This window comes from Ceratotherium simum, chromosome 23, assembly GCF_057802395.1.
Source record: "Ceratotherium simum simum isolate JZ-2026a chromosome 23, ASM5780239v1, whole genome shotgun sequence".
NCBI classification, from domain to species: Eukaryota; Metazoa; Chordata; class Mammalia; order Perissodactyla; family Rhinocerotidae; genus Ceratotherium; species Ceratotherium simum.
Genome location: NC_141922.1, coordinates 35227484 through 35247267, shown reverse-complemented (window position 1 = coordinate 35247267; position 19784 = coordinate 35227484). Strand labels below are relative to the sequence as shown.

The 19784-nt window shown below is 36.7% G+C and overlaps 1 protein-coding gene across 9 annotated transcripts in view; it reads left to right on the top strand.

Moving 5' to 3' along the window:
- The window catches only part of RIMS2 (regulating synaptic membrane exocytosis 2), a 617446-nt gene that overhangs the window by 579894 nt on the left and 17768 nt on the right, over nucleotides 1-19784 (top strand). The window contains exon 1 of one of the 9 annotated variants that reach the window (XM_014788105.2): nucleotides 7531-7727. The exons of the other annotated variants lie outside the window; for them this stretch is intronic. Coding sequence (XP_014643591.1) covers nucleotides 7586-7727 — 142 coding nt within the window. The 5' untranslated portion in view covers nucleotides 7531-7585. Of the gene's footprint in view, nucleotides 1-7530; nucleotides 7728-19784 lie in introns of those variants that run through there. 9 annotated transcript variants of the gene reach the window in all.

Here is a 19784-nt window from a genome sequence, read left to right as displayed (position 1 = left end):
GAGCCAAACTCATCTTTTGTATGTATCTTACACAAAGATTCTAGAAAAGGGTCTTACATATGGTGCTCAATGAATATCTGAATGAGTGAGGAAATGAAGGAAAGTGTGAAGGCCATCATACATTAGAAAGAAAACTATCTGAATGATTTAAACATAGTGGTATTTCATGCACCTCTCTTTTCCCTGGTCCTAAACAAGTTTCTCTAAATGTCACTCTTTCTAGTCTACCTATGGATCTTTACTTATCATTGGATCATGCTTAATCTTAGTGAAATAAAGTGTTTCCTTTTTATATGAATATTTTTGTTTTTCTTTGAAAGTGTATTTCACATTACTGTTTCAAAACTTGTATAGATGATATATAGAAGGTATGAACATTCTTTTTCTAAATTTTGGTGTTATTTATCCAAAACGTTTGGAGTATTTTTGACTCCATTTCATTTTGGGAAATATACTTTCAGGGGTGGCCAAATACCAATAAATAACAAATCTAATGAATCTATATTTCCTGTTTTCTCTAGAGGCTGAGTTCATGTGGTTCTGTCTGAAGTAATACCTGTACACTGATTCCTAAAACTTCTTGAAGACATTTAGTAAGAATTTTTGATTCCTGGTGATAGCTAAACGAAGATTTACCTAAATATGCCATATAATAAAACAGAACTACTGTGCTAAAGTTCTTTGTTACGGATGGAAAAAACAGTTGTTATTGGTAGTCCCGTTGTCTCATTGTTGATTTCAGTGGGTTCTCTTAAGCAGTGTCACTTAGCAGTTAAGAGTACAGATTATAGAGTCACAAAGCTCGGATTTGGATCCTGGGTTTGCTACTTATGACAATGGACGAATGACTTTACAACACTGTACGTCAAACATCTTGGGCTCAAATCCTGGTTTCGTTTCTTAATAACCTATGCAACCTTGGGCAGGAGACTTACCCGCAGTGTGCCTCAGTTTTCTCATCTATATAAAGAAATATTAGTAATAATATCTCCATGATAGGGTTGTATATTTATTATATGAGTTAATGTGCTGGCATGTAAAGTTGTTTAGAAAAAGTCCTGGCATATAGTAAGTGGAGTATAAGTGTTAGATTATTCCACTAGAGTGTGAGCTCCATGCGGGTAGAGGTCTTTGTCCATTTTTCTTCACTGCTGTATCCCTAGTGACTAGAATAGTGCCTGGCATGGGGTAGGCACTCGACATATATTTATTGAATGAATATGCATCACTTTTCTTGTCTGTCAAATGATAAAAATGAGAATAGCTACCTTATAGAGTGTTTATGAAGATTAAATGAAGTAATGTATATGAAGAACATGACATTAGCTATTATCATCATTATTATTATACGTAAGGGCCATGATTAGTATTAGAGTCCAAATATTTGTTCTTTCTCTGTATTGTCTAGCTATTCTGATTTTATGACTCATAACTTTGATCTTGAGAGTTTTTTCCCTTCATTCCTCAGTTAAATTTTATCACTATTTTTTAGCCTAATCAATAAATTAATTTGCTTACATCCATGAACATTTTCTAAGATAAATACAAATATTATCGTAAATCTTATTACAGAAATAATGAAAATGCTGATCATTTAATATTTCTTTTTTATCTTCTCATACCCAAAACATCTTTTGATTTCATCAACCTTTGTGAAAGTTTTGGATTGACAAAGTACTAAAGTTTAACTGCTGGTATTCACTTTCAAAATCTGCTGAGTAAACACCAAAAATACTTTGAAAACTGAAATCATAAAAGCTTATAATTTATTTGTACCATATTGACATTAACTTGGGGATGGGAGAAAAAATTATGTATTTTGGATTTCATATTCAAGCCAAGGATAATTGCCCAAGACTATTAAATACTTTTGGCAATTTGAAGTCAGTATAAAAATGTTGACTATGTGGATTTTCTCTCTCATGACTTAGATGCAAAGATATTTTGTTACAGCAAAATATATATATTTATTTTAGGATTCTGAGAGTTGGGTTTGAATAAAACAAACCAAAATATATCCACAAATATTTCTATTTAGCATATAATTATTTCCTGTAGAGAAGAATGGTCCAAAGTGGCAAAGGTAATTGACATCAATTGTGAAGACTGAGGTAGAGATGAATCCCCATATTACCAAAAGCAAATGTATATCAAGAGGAAAGATGTTAGTTCAGCCTGAATCACAGCTCTATAACCTATCATGAGCAATTCCTATCTCTTCCAGCAACCAGCCATTTCTGGATTGCCTGGAAAACGCTAAATAGTGACAGAGTAGCAAGAAGAGTCCTTTTTCTGTTTCTTTTTAGTATATCCACCTCTGGGCCTTACTGCTTGTTTTTTTTTCACTACTTAGCAGAGGGACTTACTTTCTCTTCCCTTCCCTTTGTTAGTAGTTTGCATTCTTATCATCATCACTTACGTCATTTCTAGCATAGAAAAGGGCAAGGCTGCCAAAGGCGTGACTGTGTTCCTGATCAAACTAATCCGTGGTCTAGACACTATACAATTCCTACGCATAGTAACCTTTTTATGTATTCACTTAAGTGACCAAGCCTCTATTTCAAGAATAAACTAATTTAACGTACTTTAAAATTTTGATCATTTTTTTTGAGAAACTATTACAAAAATTGATACATAAATGACATGTAACCTTCTAGCCCTGTTAGAATGGATGGACTGAAATACCTATATGGCTATGTAATATTGATATGTTTTGATAAAAAAGGCAAATATAGATTTAACATTGATATGTAGTTAGAATAAACATTATGATTTTAAAGACTTATTTTCAATATTTAGTTTATTTTGACCCAAATAATTTACTGTACAGTTCATATTATATCTATCATCTATATTTTGTGTATATGGTGTGAGACACGTGTCATATAGTATACAGGGCACTGAACTGGAAATCTGATTTTGAGTCCTGCTCTGCCACTTTCTAATTAAACAAGTCACTTAATATTATTGAGTTTTATTAACTCATCTATAAAGAAGAAATAATGATGACACTCTCAGGGTTGAGGTAAGAATTAAGTGGCTTAATTAGTGTGATATGTTTCATATTCATCAAATAGAATGCTATGAGAGTATTGCAATATCTGATTATCTTTGGATGAATAAGAAAGTTATAGGGGCTGGCCAGTGGCAGAGTGGTTAAGTTCACTCGCTCTGCTTCAATGGCCCAGGGTTCGCGGGTTCGGATCCTGGGTGCGAACATACGCACGGCTCATCAAGCCATGCTGTGGCGGCATCCCACAAGCAAAATAGAGCAGGATCGGCACGGATGTTACCTCAGGGTCAATCTTTCTCAGCAAAAAGAGGAAAGATTGGCAACAGACATTAGCTCAGAACCAGTCTTCCTCACATACACACACACAAAAAGTTATAAATAATTTGAATACTGGATTATAATGACTCAGGAATTACACTTAGTTTTATATAATGAATACATATAGTGGTCCATCATTTGAGAACTATATCCAAAGCCATTTGAATGTATCTTCTGGTATGGAAGAATGACATTTCCAATCTTTGATCAGTAGTTTATTTTTTATGTAAATTTTTAAATTCATTTGGGGGTGGTAGTACTTATATCAGAATGGAATAAGGAATAACAAATCAACTTGTTAAAAATATATAAACCAGAAATATTATTTATATAATATTTATTATACATGAGAAAACAATTGAGTATAGGACAAAAAAAAGTAGAATTGTAAATTTTCTCCATAAGTTCAGTATATTCCACAAGTTATCATTCAAGACTAGAGGTCTCTGGCTATTATTGTGGTTTGTCTCTCTGATACCTGTGGGCCAACACTCTTCTTTTTCCTTAAAGCTTTCTTCCCTGAAGTAAGGTGTTTTTCTTTTTTCTTCTTTAGGTCTCCCTACTCCTCCTGTGCTATTCTTTATCACTTATCTATATCTCCAAGATCCTAACTGTAGGAAAAAATATCAAAAAGCTTCCCAGGACAACCTTGTTCTGAAACTGCAAGAGAGAAATGATACTCATGTAGAAATAGATGCATCTGGACTATTCCACACTAACCTCTTTCTTGGTGCATAAAGCCAGGTCATTAACACAGATAAGGCAGGGCCCAAGCAACTCAGGCATGATTCAGTTCTTAGATTCCCTGTCCTCATGCAATCACTAGTAGAAACCCAAGATATTCCCTTCCAAAGTGACTTTCAACTATCATTATGATATCCCTGTGTTACTGCCCAAAAGGGGGTTCATCTGCCCACCGCAAGACATGCCAATAGTCAAGAGGCAAGGTAGTAGGAGAAAAAGGACTTTTTATTACAGCTTGCTAGCAAGAAGGAAGATGGCCGACTCATGTCCAAAAGAACCATCTTAAGGGGGCACAAAATCTTACACCAGTTATATAGGCCGGTGGGTTAGAGGGGAGGGAGTTAGGAGTGTTGACCTTCTGGTGTTACAGACTGGGAGTTGCCACACCAGATCTTTCAGTTTTCATTGATGATGGCTATCAGCATAGGCTCTCTGTTCGGGGGTCATCACATTCCTAAGGAACTCAAAAGAACAAATTTATCATCTTATCGCAGCTGGGAGGTACATGCACAAGCAGGGGTTGTAATATCCACAGAGGGCTGAGATCTCCTGGAGGGTGCATATCCAGCTGGGTTAGTTTGTCAGAGGTCATTCAAAGTTACAATAGGGTTTCTTTTCTACAGTGGCTTCCCTCTTGTCAACCTTCAGCTGGTATCACCCGGATGCCAAAATAAAAGATTTCCACCCCTGGCCAATGTATTTTCCTAGAATTTCTCTACTCAATCCCTCTTCCTTGATACTTTTCTCTTTATCATGACTCAGTACACACATGCGTGCACAGACATACACATTCACACACACACAAACATATTCATGAAATAATATTGCAATTGATGCAATAACTACATGGCTACACTGTGATATTTATTTCATTTTATTTTTTAGAATACTGATCAAAACCTAATAAGTTGGGGCCGGCCCGGTGGCGCAAGCGGTTAAGTGCGCGCTGCGGTGGCCCTGGGTTCGACAGTTCGGATCCTGGGCGTGCACTGACGCACAGCCATGCTGTGGCGGCGTCCCACATAAAGTGGAGGAAGATGGGCATGATGTTAGCCCAGGGCCAGTCTTCCTCAGCAAAAAGAGGAGGATTGGCAGATGTTAGCTCAGGGCTGATCTTCCTCACACACACACACAAAAAACCTAATAAGTTATTTTCATGACTCACTAAAAATTTGTGACACATAGTTTAAAAAAAACAGTAGATGACTTTCAATAGTCCTTTCAGTTTCCAAAATTCTGTGATTCTCTTTATTCTTATAGTGAAAATTTCATTTAATAAAAAAGTTTCCATTCTCTGAATAAAAGCAATATGGTATGAAAAAGTGCTCATAGAGGTCCTGGTTTTAACAGTGTTCTATTGAAATGCTGATATTTTAGGAAGGTGAATAATGAACAGGAAATTGAACTAAGAGAGAGTTGGAGGAATATTAATGAGAAAGGACAAAAGCCTATCAGAAAAACAGAAGAAAGAAACCTGGATGATCCTAAGTCTAAGCAACTAAAAGTTGTTACTATGTCATGGCACTCTTATTTGTACTGAAAGTTTCCTAATTTTTAGAAAGATTTGAAAGGATTATTACTTGAATGCATTTTTTGTACCTTCTAAATTGTGATGTCCAATGGGCAAAGTCGTTAACCTACCTAGAAGGCCCTGTGTGATCTGTCCCCTTCTCTGCCTCATCTCTCTGGCACTTTCCTTTCCACTCACTCACTCCACTCCAGCTACCGTGGCCTCTTTGCTGTTCCATGGACAAACCAGGACATCACGCTTTAGAGCCTTTGCCCTGGAGGTTCTCTGCCTCAGCCTTACTCTCTTCCTCACATATCTGAATGGCAAACTTCCTCATCTTCTTCAAATCTCTGTTCAAATGTCACCTTGTCAATGAGGCCCACTCTGACGCCCTTTTTTAAGTTGCAGACTCTCCTATACTCCTTAACTTTATTTTTTTCCATTTGCATTTATCCCCCTTTTAACACTATATAATTTACTGATTTATTGTGTCTCTCTCCCCCTACTAGAATGTAAGCTCTGGAAGAGTAGGGATTTCTATCTGCTTTGATCACTATTGTGTCCTAAATGTTTACAAAGGTACCTGGCATATACTAGGAGCTCAATTAATAATAATCGAATGAATGTTTGAATCTCCCAGAACATCAAGCAAAGAACTTGTGCATATATACTCAGGAAATATTTATTGTATGAAAGTACCATTTTAGATTGTATAATTTACATTTTACAAAACATTTTTGAAATCCCCTGTTACACATACCCAACAATCAAGCTGTGACATGGTTAGGACTGGAATCATTGTACCCTACCTTCCCACCCGCCTAGATAGGGAAACTGAGAGATTGAGTGGCTTCTCTAAGGTTACAAAAAGTGGGGCAGTCTTCTGACTCTATTAAAATGGAATTATGGTTGCTTTGTGTTCAGGATAGAGATTTGCAGTTTGTGGAATGCTATGTGTTATTTCACTTATAAACTGTTTTGTTTCTAGTATGTCTGTGTTGCTTTCAAATTTATGTTAAGAGGATGTTACCTTTTATTTAGATGTTAAAACCTTAAAGTGTTTATTGTCATTCTTAGCAACAATAGGTAGCAGATTATTTAATGTGGAGAAAGACAACATTAAAAATTCCTGAAATTAAAGCAAAGACGCTAAACATCATAGTACTTTTTTGGTGTTGGTGGTTTTTAGGCTCTTGATTTTTTTTAGCCTTTTTTTTCCCTCTCTTAACTTTTTAGCTTTTTGATAAAGAAAGAAAGTAAAAGAGAAAGCTTTAATTCTAGGCTTTCGTGGAACCTGTTAAAAATTGAGGAGTCTTTGTGTTATGATTTGGAGAAAATTTCAATATTTCTTGTCTATCCTTGAGGAGTGTTAACAAATTTAGGCGAAGCTGAGGAAAGGGAAAGTGAGTACCCAAAATTTGCCTGATATATTACCCATCTGCGATGCCTAATGTATTGCATCTAATTAATCACCATTCTCTGGCCTTAACCACATAGTGGGGGCTGGGGGGCAGCGGGGGGACTAGCAGGAGCTACTCTGGGTTAGAGTTGCCCAGAACCTGAGGGGTGCACTCAGGCGCTGTCAGCCCGCCGAGGTGCAGCGGCCGCCGCCGCCTCCCTCTCCGACTGCTGATTGGCGGGGACCACAGCGGCGGCAGCGGCAGCAGCATCTTCCTGCGAGGGGAGGGCGGCGAGACTCGAGCAGCCACAGTCTCCGGGATCCTCAGCTCCCTCCTTCAGAGACCTCGGACTTGGACTGCGAGCAGCCGCGTCTCTGCCAGCCGCTGCCTCGAACCCTTCCTCCTGGCCCCTCCCCAACAAAGTGGAGTTCTCGGCGGCCAGGAAAGCCACGGCTGGTCCGGGGCGGGTCAGGGGGGCAGGGGCCAGAACCCGAGGGTCCCGCGGCACCATCTCGGCCCCCGAAGCGCTGCGGTCGCCGCGCCCCAGCCGCCAAGACGCCTCGTATCTTGTACCGCGGAAAAAGCGGGTCTTCGTCCAAGATGGGCCGGCAGGGCTTGGGGGGCGCCGGCGCTGCGGGACGCTCCATGCAGCGCTCCCAGAGCCGGAGCAGCCTCTCCGCCTCCTTCGAGGCACTGGCCGGCTACTTTCCCTGCATGAACTCCCTGGAGGAGGAAGAAGGAGGTGAGACTGTCTGTAGTTGGCGTTTCTGTTTACGTCTCGCATCTCGGAAAGTCGGTGGTTGGAGGGTTGGCGGGGGGAAAGAGAACTCCAAGTAGCAGTGTCCCTACCACCTCCGGACTCTGCTGGGGGCGAGAGACCCCAGAGCGCGCCAGCGGAGCCAAGGAGAACTTCTGTTTATTGGTTATTTGGAGAGCTCCATAGGCGCTGACTTGGGAAACGGCTCTCCTAGTGAAGTTGAATTGTCAAGTGCTTGGAAGCTGAATGAGCATGTAGACGGGTGGGAGGCAAGGCGGCGCCTGTTCGGTGCACCCCACTCTATTTGTTTTTGTTTACTCCCGCAGTCTCAGTATGAGCATTTTGGCCTCGAGGACAGAAATACTGAAAAATTAAAGGGAAAATAGCAGCAAAACTTTGAAACAGAAATCTCAGCCTGTAAAAAGTCAAGATCTGGATGAAGGGAAGAGGTGACAATGGAGAGACAGGTTGAGGATTGACAGTACTAAAGGCGGGTTTGTGCTGTGGACACTTGGAACCTTGTTCACAGGGCACAATACTATAAATCAGACTATTGCTTGTCTATCTTGGTGTTTGAGTGATGCCATTGTAATTAAGCTAACGAGAAAAACAGGGAAGGGGATTCACTGTTTTAAACTTTTCGCCAAGTGGTTTCAAATCCTTCATAAAGTTTGGAATAACAGAGTATATGTTTTCTTTATGAGGAACTTTCCTATAAGATTTAACAACTAACACTGAAAATATAATTTGTAAATCAAAGAATTGACTGCTAATTAATAGCATCCCAACACTTGAAATACTGTTTATTAATTTATTGATATGCTAGTTGCAAACTGTGTTCATCTTTAGATGTATATCCAGAGTAGGTTAGTTATCGTCATGTTAACTTTATTCTTGTATGTAGTAGGATTGTTTTGCTTTTATTCCATAACAATCAATGACCTCTTACTAGGAAATCTGTAGTAAGCCCTGATTTAGTACCTGCTCTAAGAACAGGTTGAAATAAATTTTTTGCCAATATTTCCTGGTGGGGGTTAGGGAGGTGGAAGATGGAGGATTAATCATATGTCTGGAAAGTGCTCTTCAGAGTAATTCTCTAGTTAGAACAATCCAGATTTCTTCTAGCTTATTGTTACAGTAGCAGTTTTCTATAGATCAATACAGAGGTTTAATAGTAGGGTACTTCCCTATATAAACAGGACTTTTCATTTTTATACTAATCCTTTGCTGTTCTTGTTTGTACATTTACATTTCACTTGTTTTCTATAATTAAATGTTTAAAACCTCAGGAAATGTAAACAAGTCAAGAAATTAGCAAATCAAATTGGGTAAATGAATGATCATAATTGTAGGTAAAATTTTCAGTATTTAATATTAGCCAGGCACTGTTCTAAGAACTTGACATGTATTTGCTCTTTTAGGCCCACAACAACTTTATGAGGCAGTACTTTTATTATCCCCATTTACGAATGAGGAAACTAAGGCAGAGAGAGGTTCAGAAACTTGCCCAGGGTCACCCAGATAGTAGGTAATAGAGTTAGCATATGGACCCAGGCAGTCCACAGCACAACCCATGCGCTCATCTCCAGGCTATACTAGATTATTATACTCTGACCTGGTAAGTGGTGAAGCTAGAACTCAAACCCAGTTTCAGTTTTCTCAAACTGAAAATATATTAAATAAAACAACATTATTGTAGATTTATTTCTCAATTTTTAATTTTACGCCAAATTTTTAGTCTTGGGTTTGCTTCAAATAAACTATCATCATTCTTAAGTTGTAACTAAAATTGTTGGATTTACAAAATACCATCCTAAACGCCTTTTTGAGGCAAGAAAACCTTCTATAAATGTGAAAATTTTCAAAATTTAAAGTACATTTGCTTAACCTTGGCTTATACAGACTAGTCCCAAAGGAAATTCCTACACATGGGAAATTGGAACAGATTTCTGTCCCGTAATATGGCTTCTCAAGTTGCCAAAACAAAGTGTTCCATGAGGAAGCCAGCGTTTTTAAAGTGAAACATATAGTTCTCTGCTACTAACTAGAGAGGAGGCACTCCCCATTAATGAGAGGTCTTTCCACTGGATTATGGTCATTTTATAGCCAAGAGAAAAATTCCTAACTTTCTTCTTGGTTTTTGCAGTACTCCTACCACCTTGAAAGTCCTGAGATTTTTGAGGCTATTTCAACATACCCTACAGAGTTGTAACTGTTAAAAATCACTGGCCTAGAGCAGTGTTTCTCCACAATTTTTTTTGTTGTTCTTGAGACACCCACACAGGGCACATGAAGTTCATGTGGATAACATACTCTCATGAGCTTACTCTGGAATACGTTTATAGTCATAACTGTGAAACCATTCTAATTTATGAAGAAAAGTGAATCCATCGCAACATATAATTTTCACACTAGTTGAGAACAACTTGTCTTAAGAGGACAGTGGTCTACTAACCAGTGTGATTTGACTAAATCAGTTCAGTAAGCTAGTCTGATTTTAAAGCTAAACTTTTTTGTGTGTGTCTTTTCAGAAGCAGTGCAATAACTAAATAATCTCAAATATATTGTCTTCTGGTACCATCTTCTCATTTCATTCTTATACAGCGTATCCAGACATGACCATTCTACACAAGAAGCACCAAGCCTTTGGAGAGCCTATATTGTTTTCATTCATTCATTCAAAAATATTCATTGAGGCTATTTGATGTGTTAGTTGCTATGGTAGTCTCTCAATTACAGTGGTATATAGCTCCCTACCCTCTTAGAGCTTACAGTTTAATGGAGATAGATAGACATTAATATAAATAACTATGTAATTATAACTGGGACAAGTGTTAGGAAGGTGAAGTACAGAGTGCAATAAGAGATATAAGAAAACCTAATTTAGGGGTTAGAGAAGGGTGTCCTGAAAAAGTGAGGGTTAAACATGGATTCAGGTGTCAGCAGTAGTTCTCAGTCTCTCACGACCTGGTATCAGAGGCCTCCCACACACCTTTGAAAACAATCTGCCCAGAGTCCACAGCTAGTAAGTGGTAGAGCTGGGATCCAAACCCATAATCTGGTTCTGGAGTTTATAATCCTAACTATTCTATGTATTGTTTCTTCACTACTGTACTGCGTTTTCTTGTAATATGCTATAGTCTTGAAAACCAACTATAATAATAATAATTACCATTTATTGAGCACCTTCTATGTGCCACATTCCTTTAATTTCACAATAATTCTTCAAGGAAGTTATTATTTTCATCATTTTACACATGCAAAGACTGAGACTTAGAGAAGTTAAACAGCTTGGCCACAGATTGTAAATCTCACTGGGGCTGACTTCAGTAAGGATGAAAAGGGCATTCCTAGAAGCAAAATAAGTTTAGATTGTTGACTGGCCTTTGTAGTGTCTTTTTCGTATGCTTGCAGTTCTTTTTTATTTTATTTTATTTTGTTTTATTTATTTTATTTTATTTTAATCTTATTTTATTTACTTATTTTTTTGCTGAGGAAGAGTCACTCTGAGCTAACATCTGTTGCCAATCTTCCTTTTTTTTGGCTTGTGGAAGATTAGCCCACATCTGTGCCAGTCTTCCTTCATTTTGTATGTGCGTTTGCTGCCACAGCATGGTTGACGAGTGGTGTAGGTCAGCGCCTGGGATCTGAACCTGTGAACCTGGGCCACCAAAACAGAGTGCATCAAACTTAACCACTATGCCACGGGGCTGGCCCCTTTATTTTATTTTTTGTTTCCTTGTCCCTGGTTATATTCTAGATAAGTGTTCTCCAAATCTCTGAGTGGTTTTTCTGTTTAAAGTAAAAGTAGTGACGATAGTACCTGACATGTTATTTAACAGTTTATAAATTATGTTTATTTATTTTATCGTTGAACCCTATGAGATAAGTATTACCTTCACTATGTAAACTACTTGGCCCCAACATTGAGTCTATCTCTCTAATGTAGATATTACTGTTTGTATAATTTTTAAACATTACGGGTAATTCTAAGAAAGAAGGAACCATTTCAAAGAAAAGTTACCGTTCTTGGTAGAAGCAACCCCACAACTTCCCACCCATAGATTCAAGGGCAAATGGTTATAGTCTTATAATGTAGAAAAATGGCACATTTCCTAATACTTGGTAGACCCGGTTTCTCAGAGGCTATCTAAATGTTACCTGTGGTTCTGGGCTAGTGATTCTTGTTCAGTTATGTACATATAATATGTGATTAATTTGATTTGCTTGATTTTATGGCCTGCCTTTGTTGGTCAAAATATGGCTTGGCAATAGTACAGAAAAGAACTTAATACTATTTAACTGAATAAATTAACTCATTTAATTTCTTTTGCATGCTACTAGCTTGAAAATTAAATTACAGGAAAACCATTTAAGAATTAAGAATAGTTTAAAAATCACCAGAAAAACTGAGGAAAGTCTCTTTACATGTAATAGTGAAGCTGTGAGGAATTAACAGAAAAGGAACTAAAAGACTGCAATAGAAAGACCTATTTAATTCTCGCCTGCTCTTTAAGAGGCCATGCAACTGATAAGAGTATAAAAGATATTGTCTTATTCTAATCTTTGTGATGGTAAATAATACACTTAATTCTTAATAAGCAGTCCCACTTGGTTAAAATGGAGCTTAGTACTTTGCCCACGCTGCATTGGGATAAAAAATTCTCCATAGACTTAAATGTAATCCTCCTAAGTACAGACATCTTGCCTAGCATAGTAGGTATCCAATAAGGGTCTATTACTAATAACAGTATATAGTTCTACTATTTTTTTCAAGCTGAATATTAGTATAAGTGACTGCTATCCATTATATTTATACTGTTTTTAAATTGTAATATGTCATCTAGACTGTTTAAAATTCAGTGGTCATAGTTTTTGCACGTCTTCACAACACCAATATTAGGGGCAGGATATGGATAGACAGTTATAGTCTAAATATGTATCTTATCTTAGGGGATATCACCTTTCCTAGATTATGATTGATTACGTACAACAAATCATTTCATAAATGAGTCCATACCATATTCAACAATAGCACAATATTTTTATATTAGATTTACATTCTAGGCAGATAAGGTGAAGGAAAAGATTTGGACTAAAAAAAATAAAGAACAGTTCCACTCAGAGTACTTATCAAATATTACCTTTTTAATTTAACATCCAGAATCTTTCACTGTTGTGTCCAAACATTACCCTTAAAGTAATTTAAAACTTGAATACAAAAGTCAAGTTAAACACCAGTTTGCTTTCATCCTTCAGTAGGTTCACTAAATTCAAAACTAGTAATGGGGATCAGCTTCCCTATGGAGACAACTTGTATATAATGACTTACAAAAGAAACCCACTAGAAAATTGTAATGGCAGCATCCCACTGCTGCCAAGAACTATGGTTTAATGAAAATACTCTCTGCTGTTCTTAAGTAGGCCCTTATTATTCATCAGACAAACATTCTACATATTTGTTCTACCTCATATTGTAATGGTGTTTGATTGGAGAGGAAGGGGATTTTCTTAATGCTATGTATATATAATACTATTTGAACAATTGAAGAAAAAGCTAACAAAAATGATAGTATCAATTTTAGTTTTGAAGTATCATTTCTTAAGATTTAGATTTTGCCTAATAAGAGTAAAATGAAAGGACCATTTATTTTAGCTAACCTGCTCTCTCCACCTTCTGCATCTCCCCGCTCCAGTCTAACTTCATTGCTCCTGTATCAATTCTTCTAAATGTCATCTTGATCTTGACACTACTCTTCCCCCAAAAATGTCAGTAGATTCCCATCTCCTACTAAATTATCCTAGCTATTTCAGTGATCAGTTGTTCCCTCATTATTCCTATAAATCAGAGGCCGGGAAGGTAACATACATCAGTGAATTAGGCCAGATGTAATATGAAGAGAAAAGGCAAGGACTCTGAAAAGCTAGAGAAAGCTTACCCATTCAAAAAGAATGGTAAATGCTCAGTTCTAGCTAATTGATGCCAAATTGAGTATCAACCCAGGGTTGACAAATTTACTTTTCTTTTTTCCCTAAGCGAAGCTATAAATCCGGATGTTTACTTAAAATCTTTACATTTTAAAATGTTGGCACCTAAATGAAAAAATGTAAACCTTATTTGGGTCAAACAAAACTTACATGTTGACCAAATGTGTGCCACCAGTTGGCAACTTCTGCCAAGGAAATGCTTTCTTCCCAACTTTTCTCAGTTGTATTTCTTTGTTGCCATTCTCATTGTCACCTTGATAGTTTGGGACCACATTAGCTCACCTTTAAAATCATCTGAGAGTCTCCCAACCTGCTCTCTCCACCTTCTGCATCTCCCCGCTCCAGTCTAACTTCATTGCTCCTGTATCAATTCTTCTAAATGTCATCTTGATCTTGACACTACTCTTCCCCCAAAAATGTCAGTAGATTCCCATCTCCTACTAAATAAAGCCTTTTCTCCTGACATTCAAAGTCTTTAACAATCCCGTTTTTACATACAATTTAGCTTCCCTGCCTTCCAAGCCCCTTTAGGAACCTAGCGATTCAATAAAACTAGGGCTTCTTGCTCTTTGCCTCCAAATTTTTGTTCATGCCTTTCTTTCTATTTTTCCTCTACCACTGTACGGACATGTCTAATTGCCCTTCAAAGCTCAGCTCATATCCCATCTATTCTATGAAGCCTTCAGAAGCTAAAGAAGCTTCTGTAGGTAAAGGAAAAAGTGAACAGGCATGGAGTTAGACCTAGGTTTGAGATATTAGCTCCACGTTTTCCTAGTTGTGTAAACCAGCAAGATACTTAATTTCTTTGAGCTTTAGTTTCCTCATTTTTATGTGAAATGTATATAATAATACTTATCTTGGAGAGATGTTAAGAACTAGTGTTATTATGGTTATTATTCCCCTGTGATCCCATTTCAAAATATTTTTACCTTTTTTCTGAACCTCTAGATCTGTGCTGTCCAATGCCGGAAGCACTAGTCACATATGACTATTTAAATTTAAATCAAATTAAATTAAATTTTATTTAATTAAAGAAATTAAAATCAAATTAAATTAAAAATTAGTTCCTCTGTCACATTAGCTACATTTCAAGTGCTCAGTTGCTACACATGGCTAGTGACTACCTTATTGGACAGTATAGAATTATAGAACGTTTCCATCATTCACACAAAGTTCTATTGGACAGCACAGCTCTAGATAACTTAATATCACTCATATAGTGCTTAGAATATATTGCCTTGGGTTGTCATTATTTATTTACTATCTTACCTCGCCTACTAAACTGTAAAATCATATAATCAAGAATTATATGATCCAATGTAGCATATATTTATCTCACACAGTGCCTTACACCAAGTAAGTACTTAGCAAATATATAGTGAATGAATAAGTGGACGTGAATGAATAAGTGGACAAGTATCTGATTGGTGTCTGTGATCATACAATGGAATAGAAAGAAGCTATTAGAGCTGGAAGGGACAAAATTGATTACATAACTTTCCATTCTTGCAGGTACAAGAGTGCTTGAACGTCGTGTATTCTTTGTGCTACACCTAGAAGTTGGGTATACTTAGCTCCGTATAAATGAGGAATGTATTTTTCTATTACAAATTATAAAACGCATATGCAATATATTTCATTTAGGGTGCCTAGCTGCAGTCAACAGAAACCGATTCTAGCAATTTAGATAGAAAAGGTCTTGCTAAGGGATATTGGATAGGTCACAGAATCTCTAGGAAGACTGGAGATCCTGGGCTAGAAGTTAGGAATGTTGCCCCAAACCATACTGCAAAACTAGCCCTACCGAACTACCACTGCTGCTTGGCACAGATGTCACAGCTTACACCAGTGTCAAAATTGATGTTGAATCACTGCATACTGCTGTAGGACTACTCGAGGAAATTATGTACTGTGGCCACCACGCTCGTTAGAATGGGAGCCTGTAGTGTCTCTGCTTCTTTACTTCAGTAGCTTCAGATTCAAATTTTGGGGCAGTGGTGTCTCAGCAGAACCTTGGCCATGTGCTCATGCCGTAATTGCCAGGCAGAGTGGAAAAATGACACTTGACAGTTTTAGCTTCTGCAATTGAAGAATGCATTATTTCTCATCTATAGGAAGAAGGTTTAAAGGCTGGTGAGCCAAAAGTATTAAGAAATATCCACTTAATAATATTAAATAATTACCAGTGGGAAAAAACGGTTAGGCGCAGCCTAATTCCCTATTTTTAATTCTTTAAAATACTGGTTTGCTATTTGGATATTTTCCTCTTTGCTCAATAAACATAAGCAGACAGGAAAAGAAAAAAATCTATGGAAGAAACCCAAGGTAAAGAATCTGGCTCTCTTAATTTTAACTTTTTCTCAGATTTGGCCACCAAAATATCCATGCACACTCGTATTTTGCATATAGAACATAGTCTCTCCCCAGAAATTTCACCTTAAAATGTCATCCATTTACTACATGTAGGATCTTTGAGTGATGTGTAGTTTTCTCCCTTATATCCACATGTGGCTTTTCATATGATAGTGACCTGTAAACCTAAAGACAAGTTATCTGCCTCCAGTACATCCAATTGAAATGGTACAGTAGTAACAGGATAACCAAAATAAAGATTCTCTTTTTGAAAGGAGAGAATAGGAAACACAAAGCATCAATCATCCACAGGAATTATCAAATCCCACTCAGAAGGAATGGCAAAGATTGACAGTAGAATACATTTGTCGATTTACTCATCTGGCAACCTTGGTTCTGTTTTCTGGAAAGTGTTTCTTTGTCCTTTTTTCTTCATGGCACAAAGGTTTGCGTTAAGAGGAGGCTTCATAGCCTGCTTCTTGCTAGTGCAGATTAGGAAACTCAGTAGTTAAACAGGGGTTAAACAAACTTGTAAGTGGGCTAGTAATTATTTTTTTCTATACAGGTCCTTCAAAAATTCAGTAGGCTTACAGTCTGTTTGATTCCAGTCAGTTTCAAGTGTAACTCCAACTAAACATCTCATTGGACAGAGATTTTTAAATCTCCTGATTCTGTTCTTTTAGTTTCTAGCCTCTATGCCCTGCCACTGGATGTCCAGTTGTTCCAGCACCATTTGTTGAAGACACTATCTTCGCTCCACTGTATTGCCTTTGCTCCTTTGTCAAACATCATGACTATATTTATGTGGGTCTATTTCTGGGCTCTGTATTCTGTTCCATTGATCTATTTGTCTATTCTTTCACCAGTACCACATTCTCTTGATTACTGTAGCTTTATAGTAACTCTTGAAGTTGGGTACTGTCAGTCCTCCAACGTTTTCTTTTCCTTCAATATTGTGTTGGCTATTCTGGGTCTTTTTCTCTCCATATAAACTTTAGAATCAGTTTGTCAGTATCTACAAAATAACTTGCTAGAATTTTGATTGGGATTGCATTGAACCTATAGATCAAATTGGGAAGAATTGATATCTCAACAATATCGAGTCTTCCTATCCATGAACATGGAATATCTCTCCATTTATTTAGTTCTTTGATTTCATTCATCAGTTTTGTAGTTTTCCTCTTATAGATCTTGTACATATTTTGTTAGATTTATACCCAAGTATTTCATTTTTTTGGATGCTAATGTAAGTGATATTGTGTTTTTAATTTCAAATTCCACTTGTTCATTGCTGGTATATAGGAAAGCATTTGACTTCTGTGTACTAGCCTTGTGTCCTGAAACTTTGCTATTTATCATGTATTAGTTCCAGGAGTTTTCATGTTGATTTTTTCAGATTTTCTACATAGACAATCATGCCATCTGTGAACAAAGATAGTTTTATTTCTTCCTTCTCAATCTGTATGCCTTTTATTTCATTTTCTTGTCTCATTGAATTAGCTAGAACTTCCAGTATGATGTTGAAAGGAGTGGTGAGAAGGAACATTCTTGCTTGGTGCCTGATCTTGGTGGGAAAGCTTCAAGTTTCTCACTATTAAGTATGATGTTAGCTGTAAGTTTTTTTATAGATATTCTTTATCAAGGTGAGGAAGCTCTCCTCTATTCCTAGTTTACTGAGAGTTTTTATCATGAATAGGTGTTGGATTTTGTCACATGCTTTTTCTACACCTATTGATATGATCATGTGATTTTTCTTTTCTAGCCTGTTGATGTGATGGATTATATTAATTGATTTTCGAATGTTTAACCAGCATTGCATAACTGGGATAAATCCCACTTTGTCGTGGTATATAATTCTTTTTATACATTGTTGGGTTTAATTTGCTAATATTTTGTGGAAGATTTTGCATCTGTGCTCATGTGATATTGGTCTGTAATCTTCTGTTCTTGTAGTGGCCCTGTTGTTTTACAGATGAGTATCAAGACACAAAAATGTCAAGGTCCTTTTCAACTCCACATGCTGGCAAATCCACAATTTTTTACAATGTATTTAATACTATTTGACTGCTGTGGCATCATTTGATGAAATCTCCACTTTTTGGTGTGGATAGGTCTAAAATGACATGCTGATAGGTAGAAATGCGTGTGTATATAGCTATTTCTGGCACATTTGTTTGAATTTTATCATAAATATATGTTGCCATTATGCTCATGAAGTCAGAATTTAGTAATGAAATTGACATTTTCCCATTTTTCCTGAGAGAACAAGAAAGCATGAAAGATCAGAATTTCAACAGTGTCCATAAAACAGTTTATTTTAAGTTTATTTTGATATGCAGGGAGAACATGAGGTTCCAAGTCACTGATTACTCTGGAATTAGAAATTAGTGTCCAAAATACTAAGTGAAGATGGAAACCAGCATGCTTTGAGAAACAAACATAGGCTTTGACATTGCTGGGATTTGGGTTCAAGTCTCATCTATATCACTTGCCAGCTGTGTGACTTAGGCAGTTTTGCTCATATAGAAAGTGATAGTAATAATAACCACCATACAACACTCTTATGAGGACTGGAGATAAATGGATTTTATAACCAAAGCATCTCCACATGTAGTAAGTCAAGAAACAATAGCTCTTTGCTTCCTCTGTTTTAAATTTAGTAATTGAATTTTTCCCAGCTTTTATTGTGAAATACTTTATACATACAAAAAAGGAGTAGCACAATGAACATCCACTAGACAGATTGACCAATTTTTAATTGACTTTATTCTTCCTATCTCTCTCCCCCACTTCACACCCATACATAACACACACACACACACACACACACACACACACAGTGTGTATTTTTGCGGAACATTTGAGAGTAAGGTAAGTTGCAGACATCATGATACTTCACCCTTAAGTACTTCAGCATGCATCCATGCATCTCCTAATTTAAAAAAAAAACTACATAAATAATAAAATTTTTTTAAAATCTCTGTCATCTAATATTCCTTCCATATTCAGTTTTCTTTAATTGAGCTAAAAGTGTTTTTAAAACCTGTTATTGCCTGTTTTTCTCCTCAATCCAGGATCTAGTCAAGGCTCATTCATTGTATTTGATTATTATGCTTAATCTAAAACAGTATTTACACTTTTTTTTCATGGCACTAACTTTCCAAGAGTCCAGACAAAGTTGTCTGGTAGAATGTTCAACAATCTGGATTTGTCTGATCATTTTCTCTATTCCTTGTGTTTCCTGTAAACTGGACAATGGGTCTAGAGACATGACTAGATTCAAGTAAAATGTCATAGGTGATATAAACTTCATACATCCATCAGTAGATATAATGTCAAGATTTCTCTTAGACATGCTAAATTTGATCACTTGGTTAAGAGGTAGCTGCCAGTTTCTCTCTATGAAAGAGATATATTCTTCCTTTTATGATTACTAAGTAAACTCGAGGGTGATTCTTTGGTACCATCTAAATATCCTGTTTCCCAAAAACCTCTCATCCAATGATTTTAGCATCTGGTGTTGATCCTTACCTGAATCAGTTGTTACATAAGGAGTGGTGATTTTAACTGAATTTTTATCTGAAACATAAACTTATTTTAATAAGCAATTTAAAAATATTTATATTAACTCTGTCCCTTTGCATTATGCCATACAGTATAAATTAATTTAGTATTGATAAAATTTTCATACTTTCAGCATTT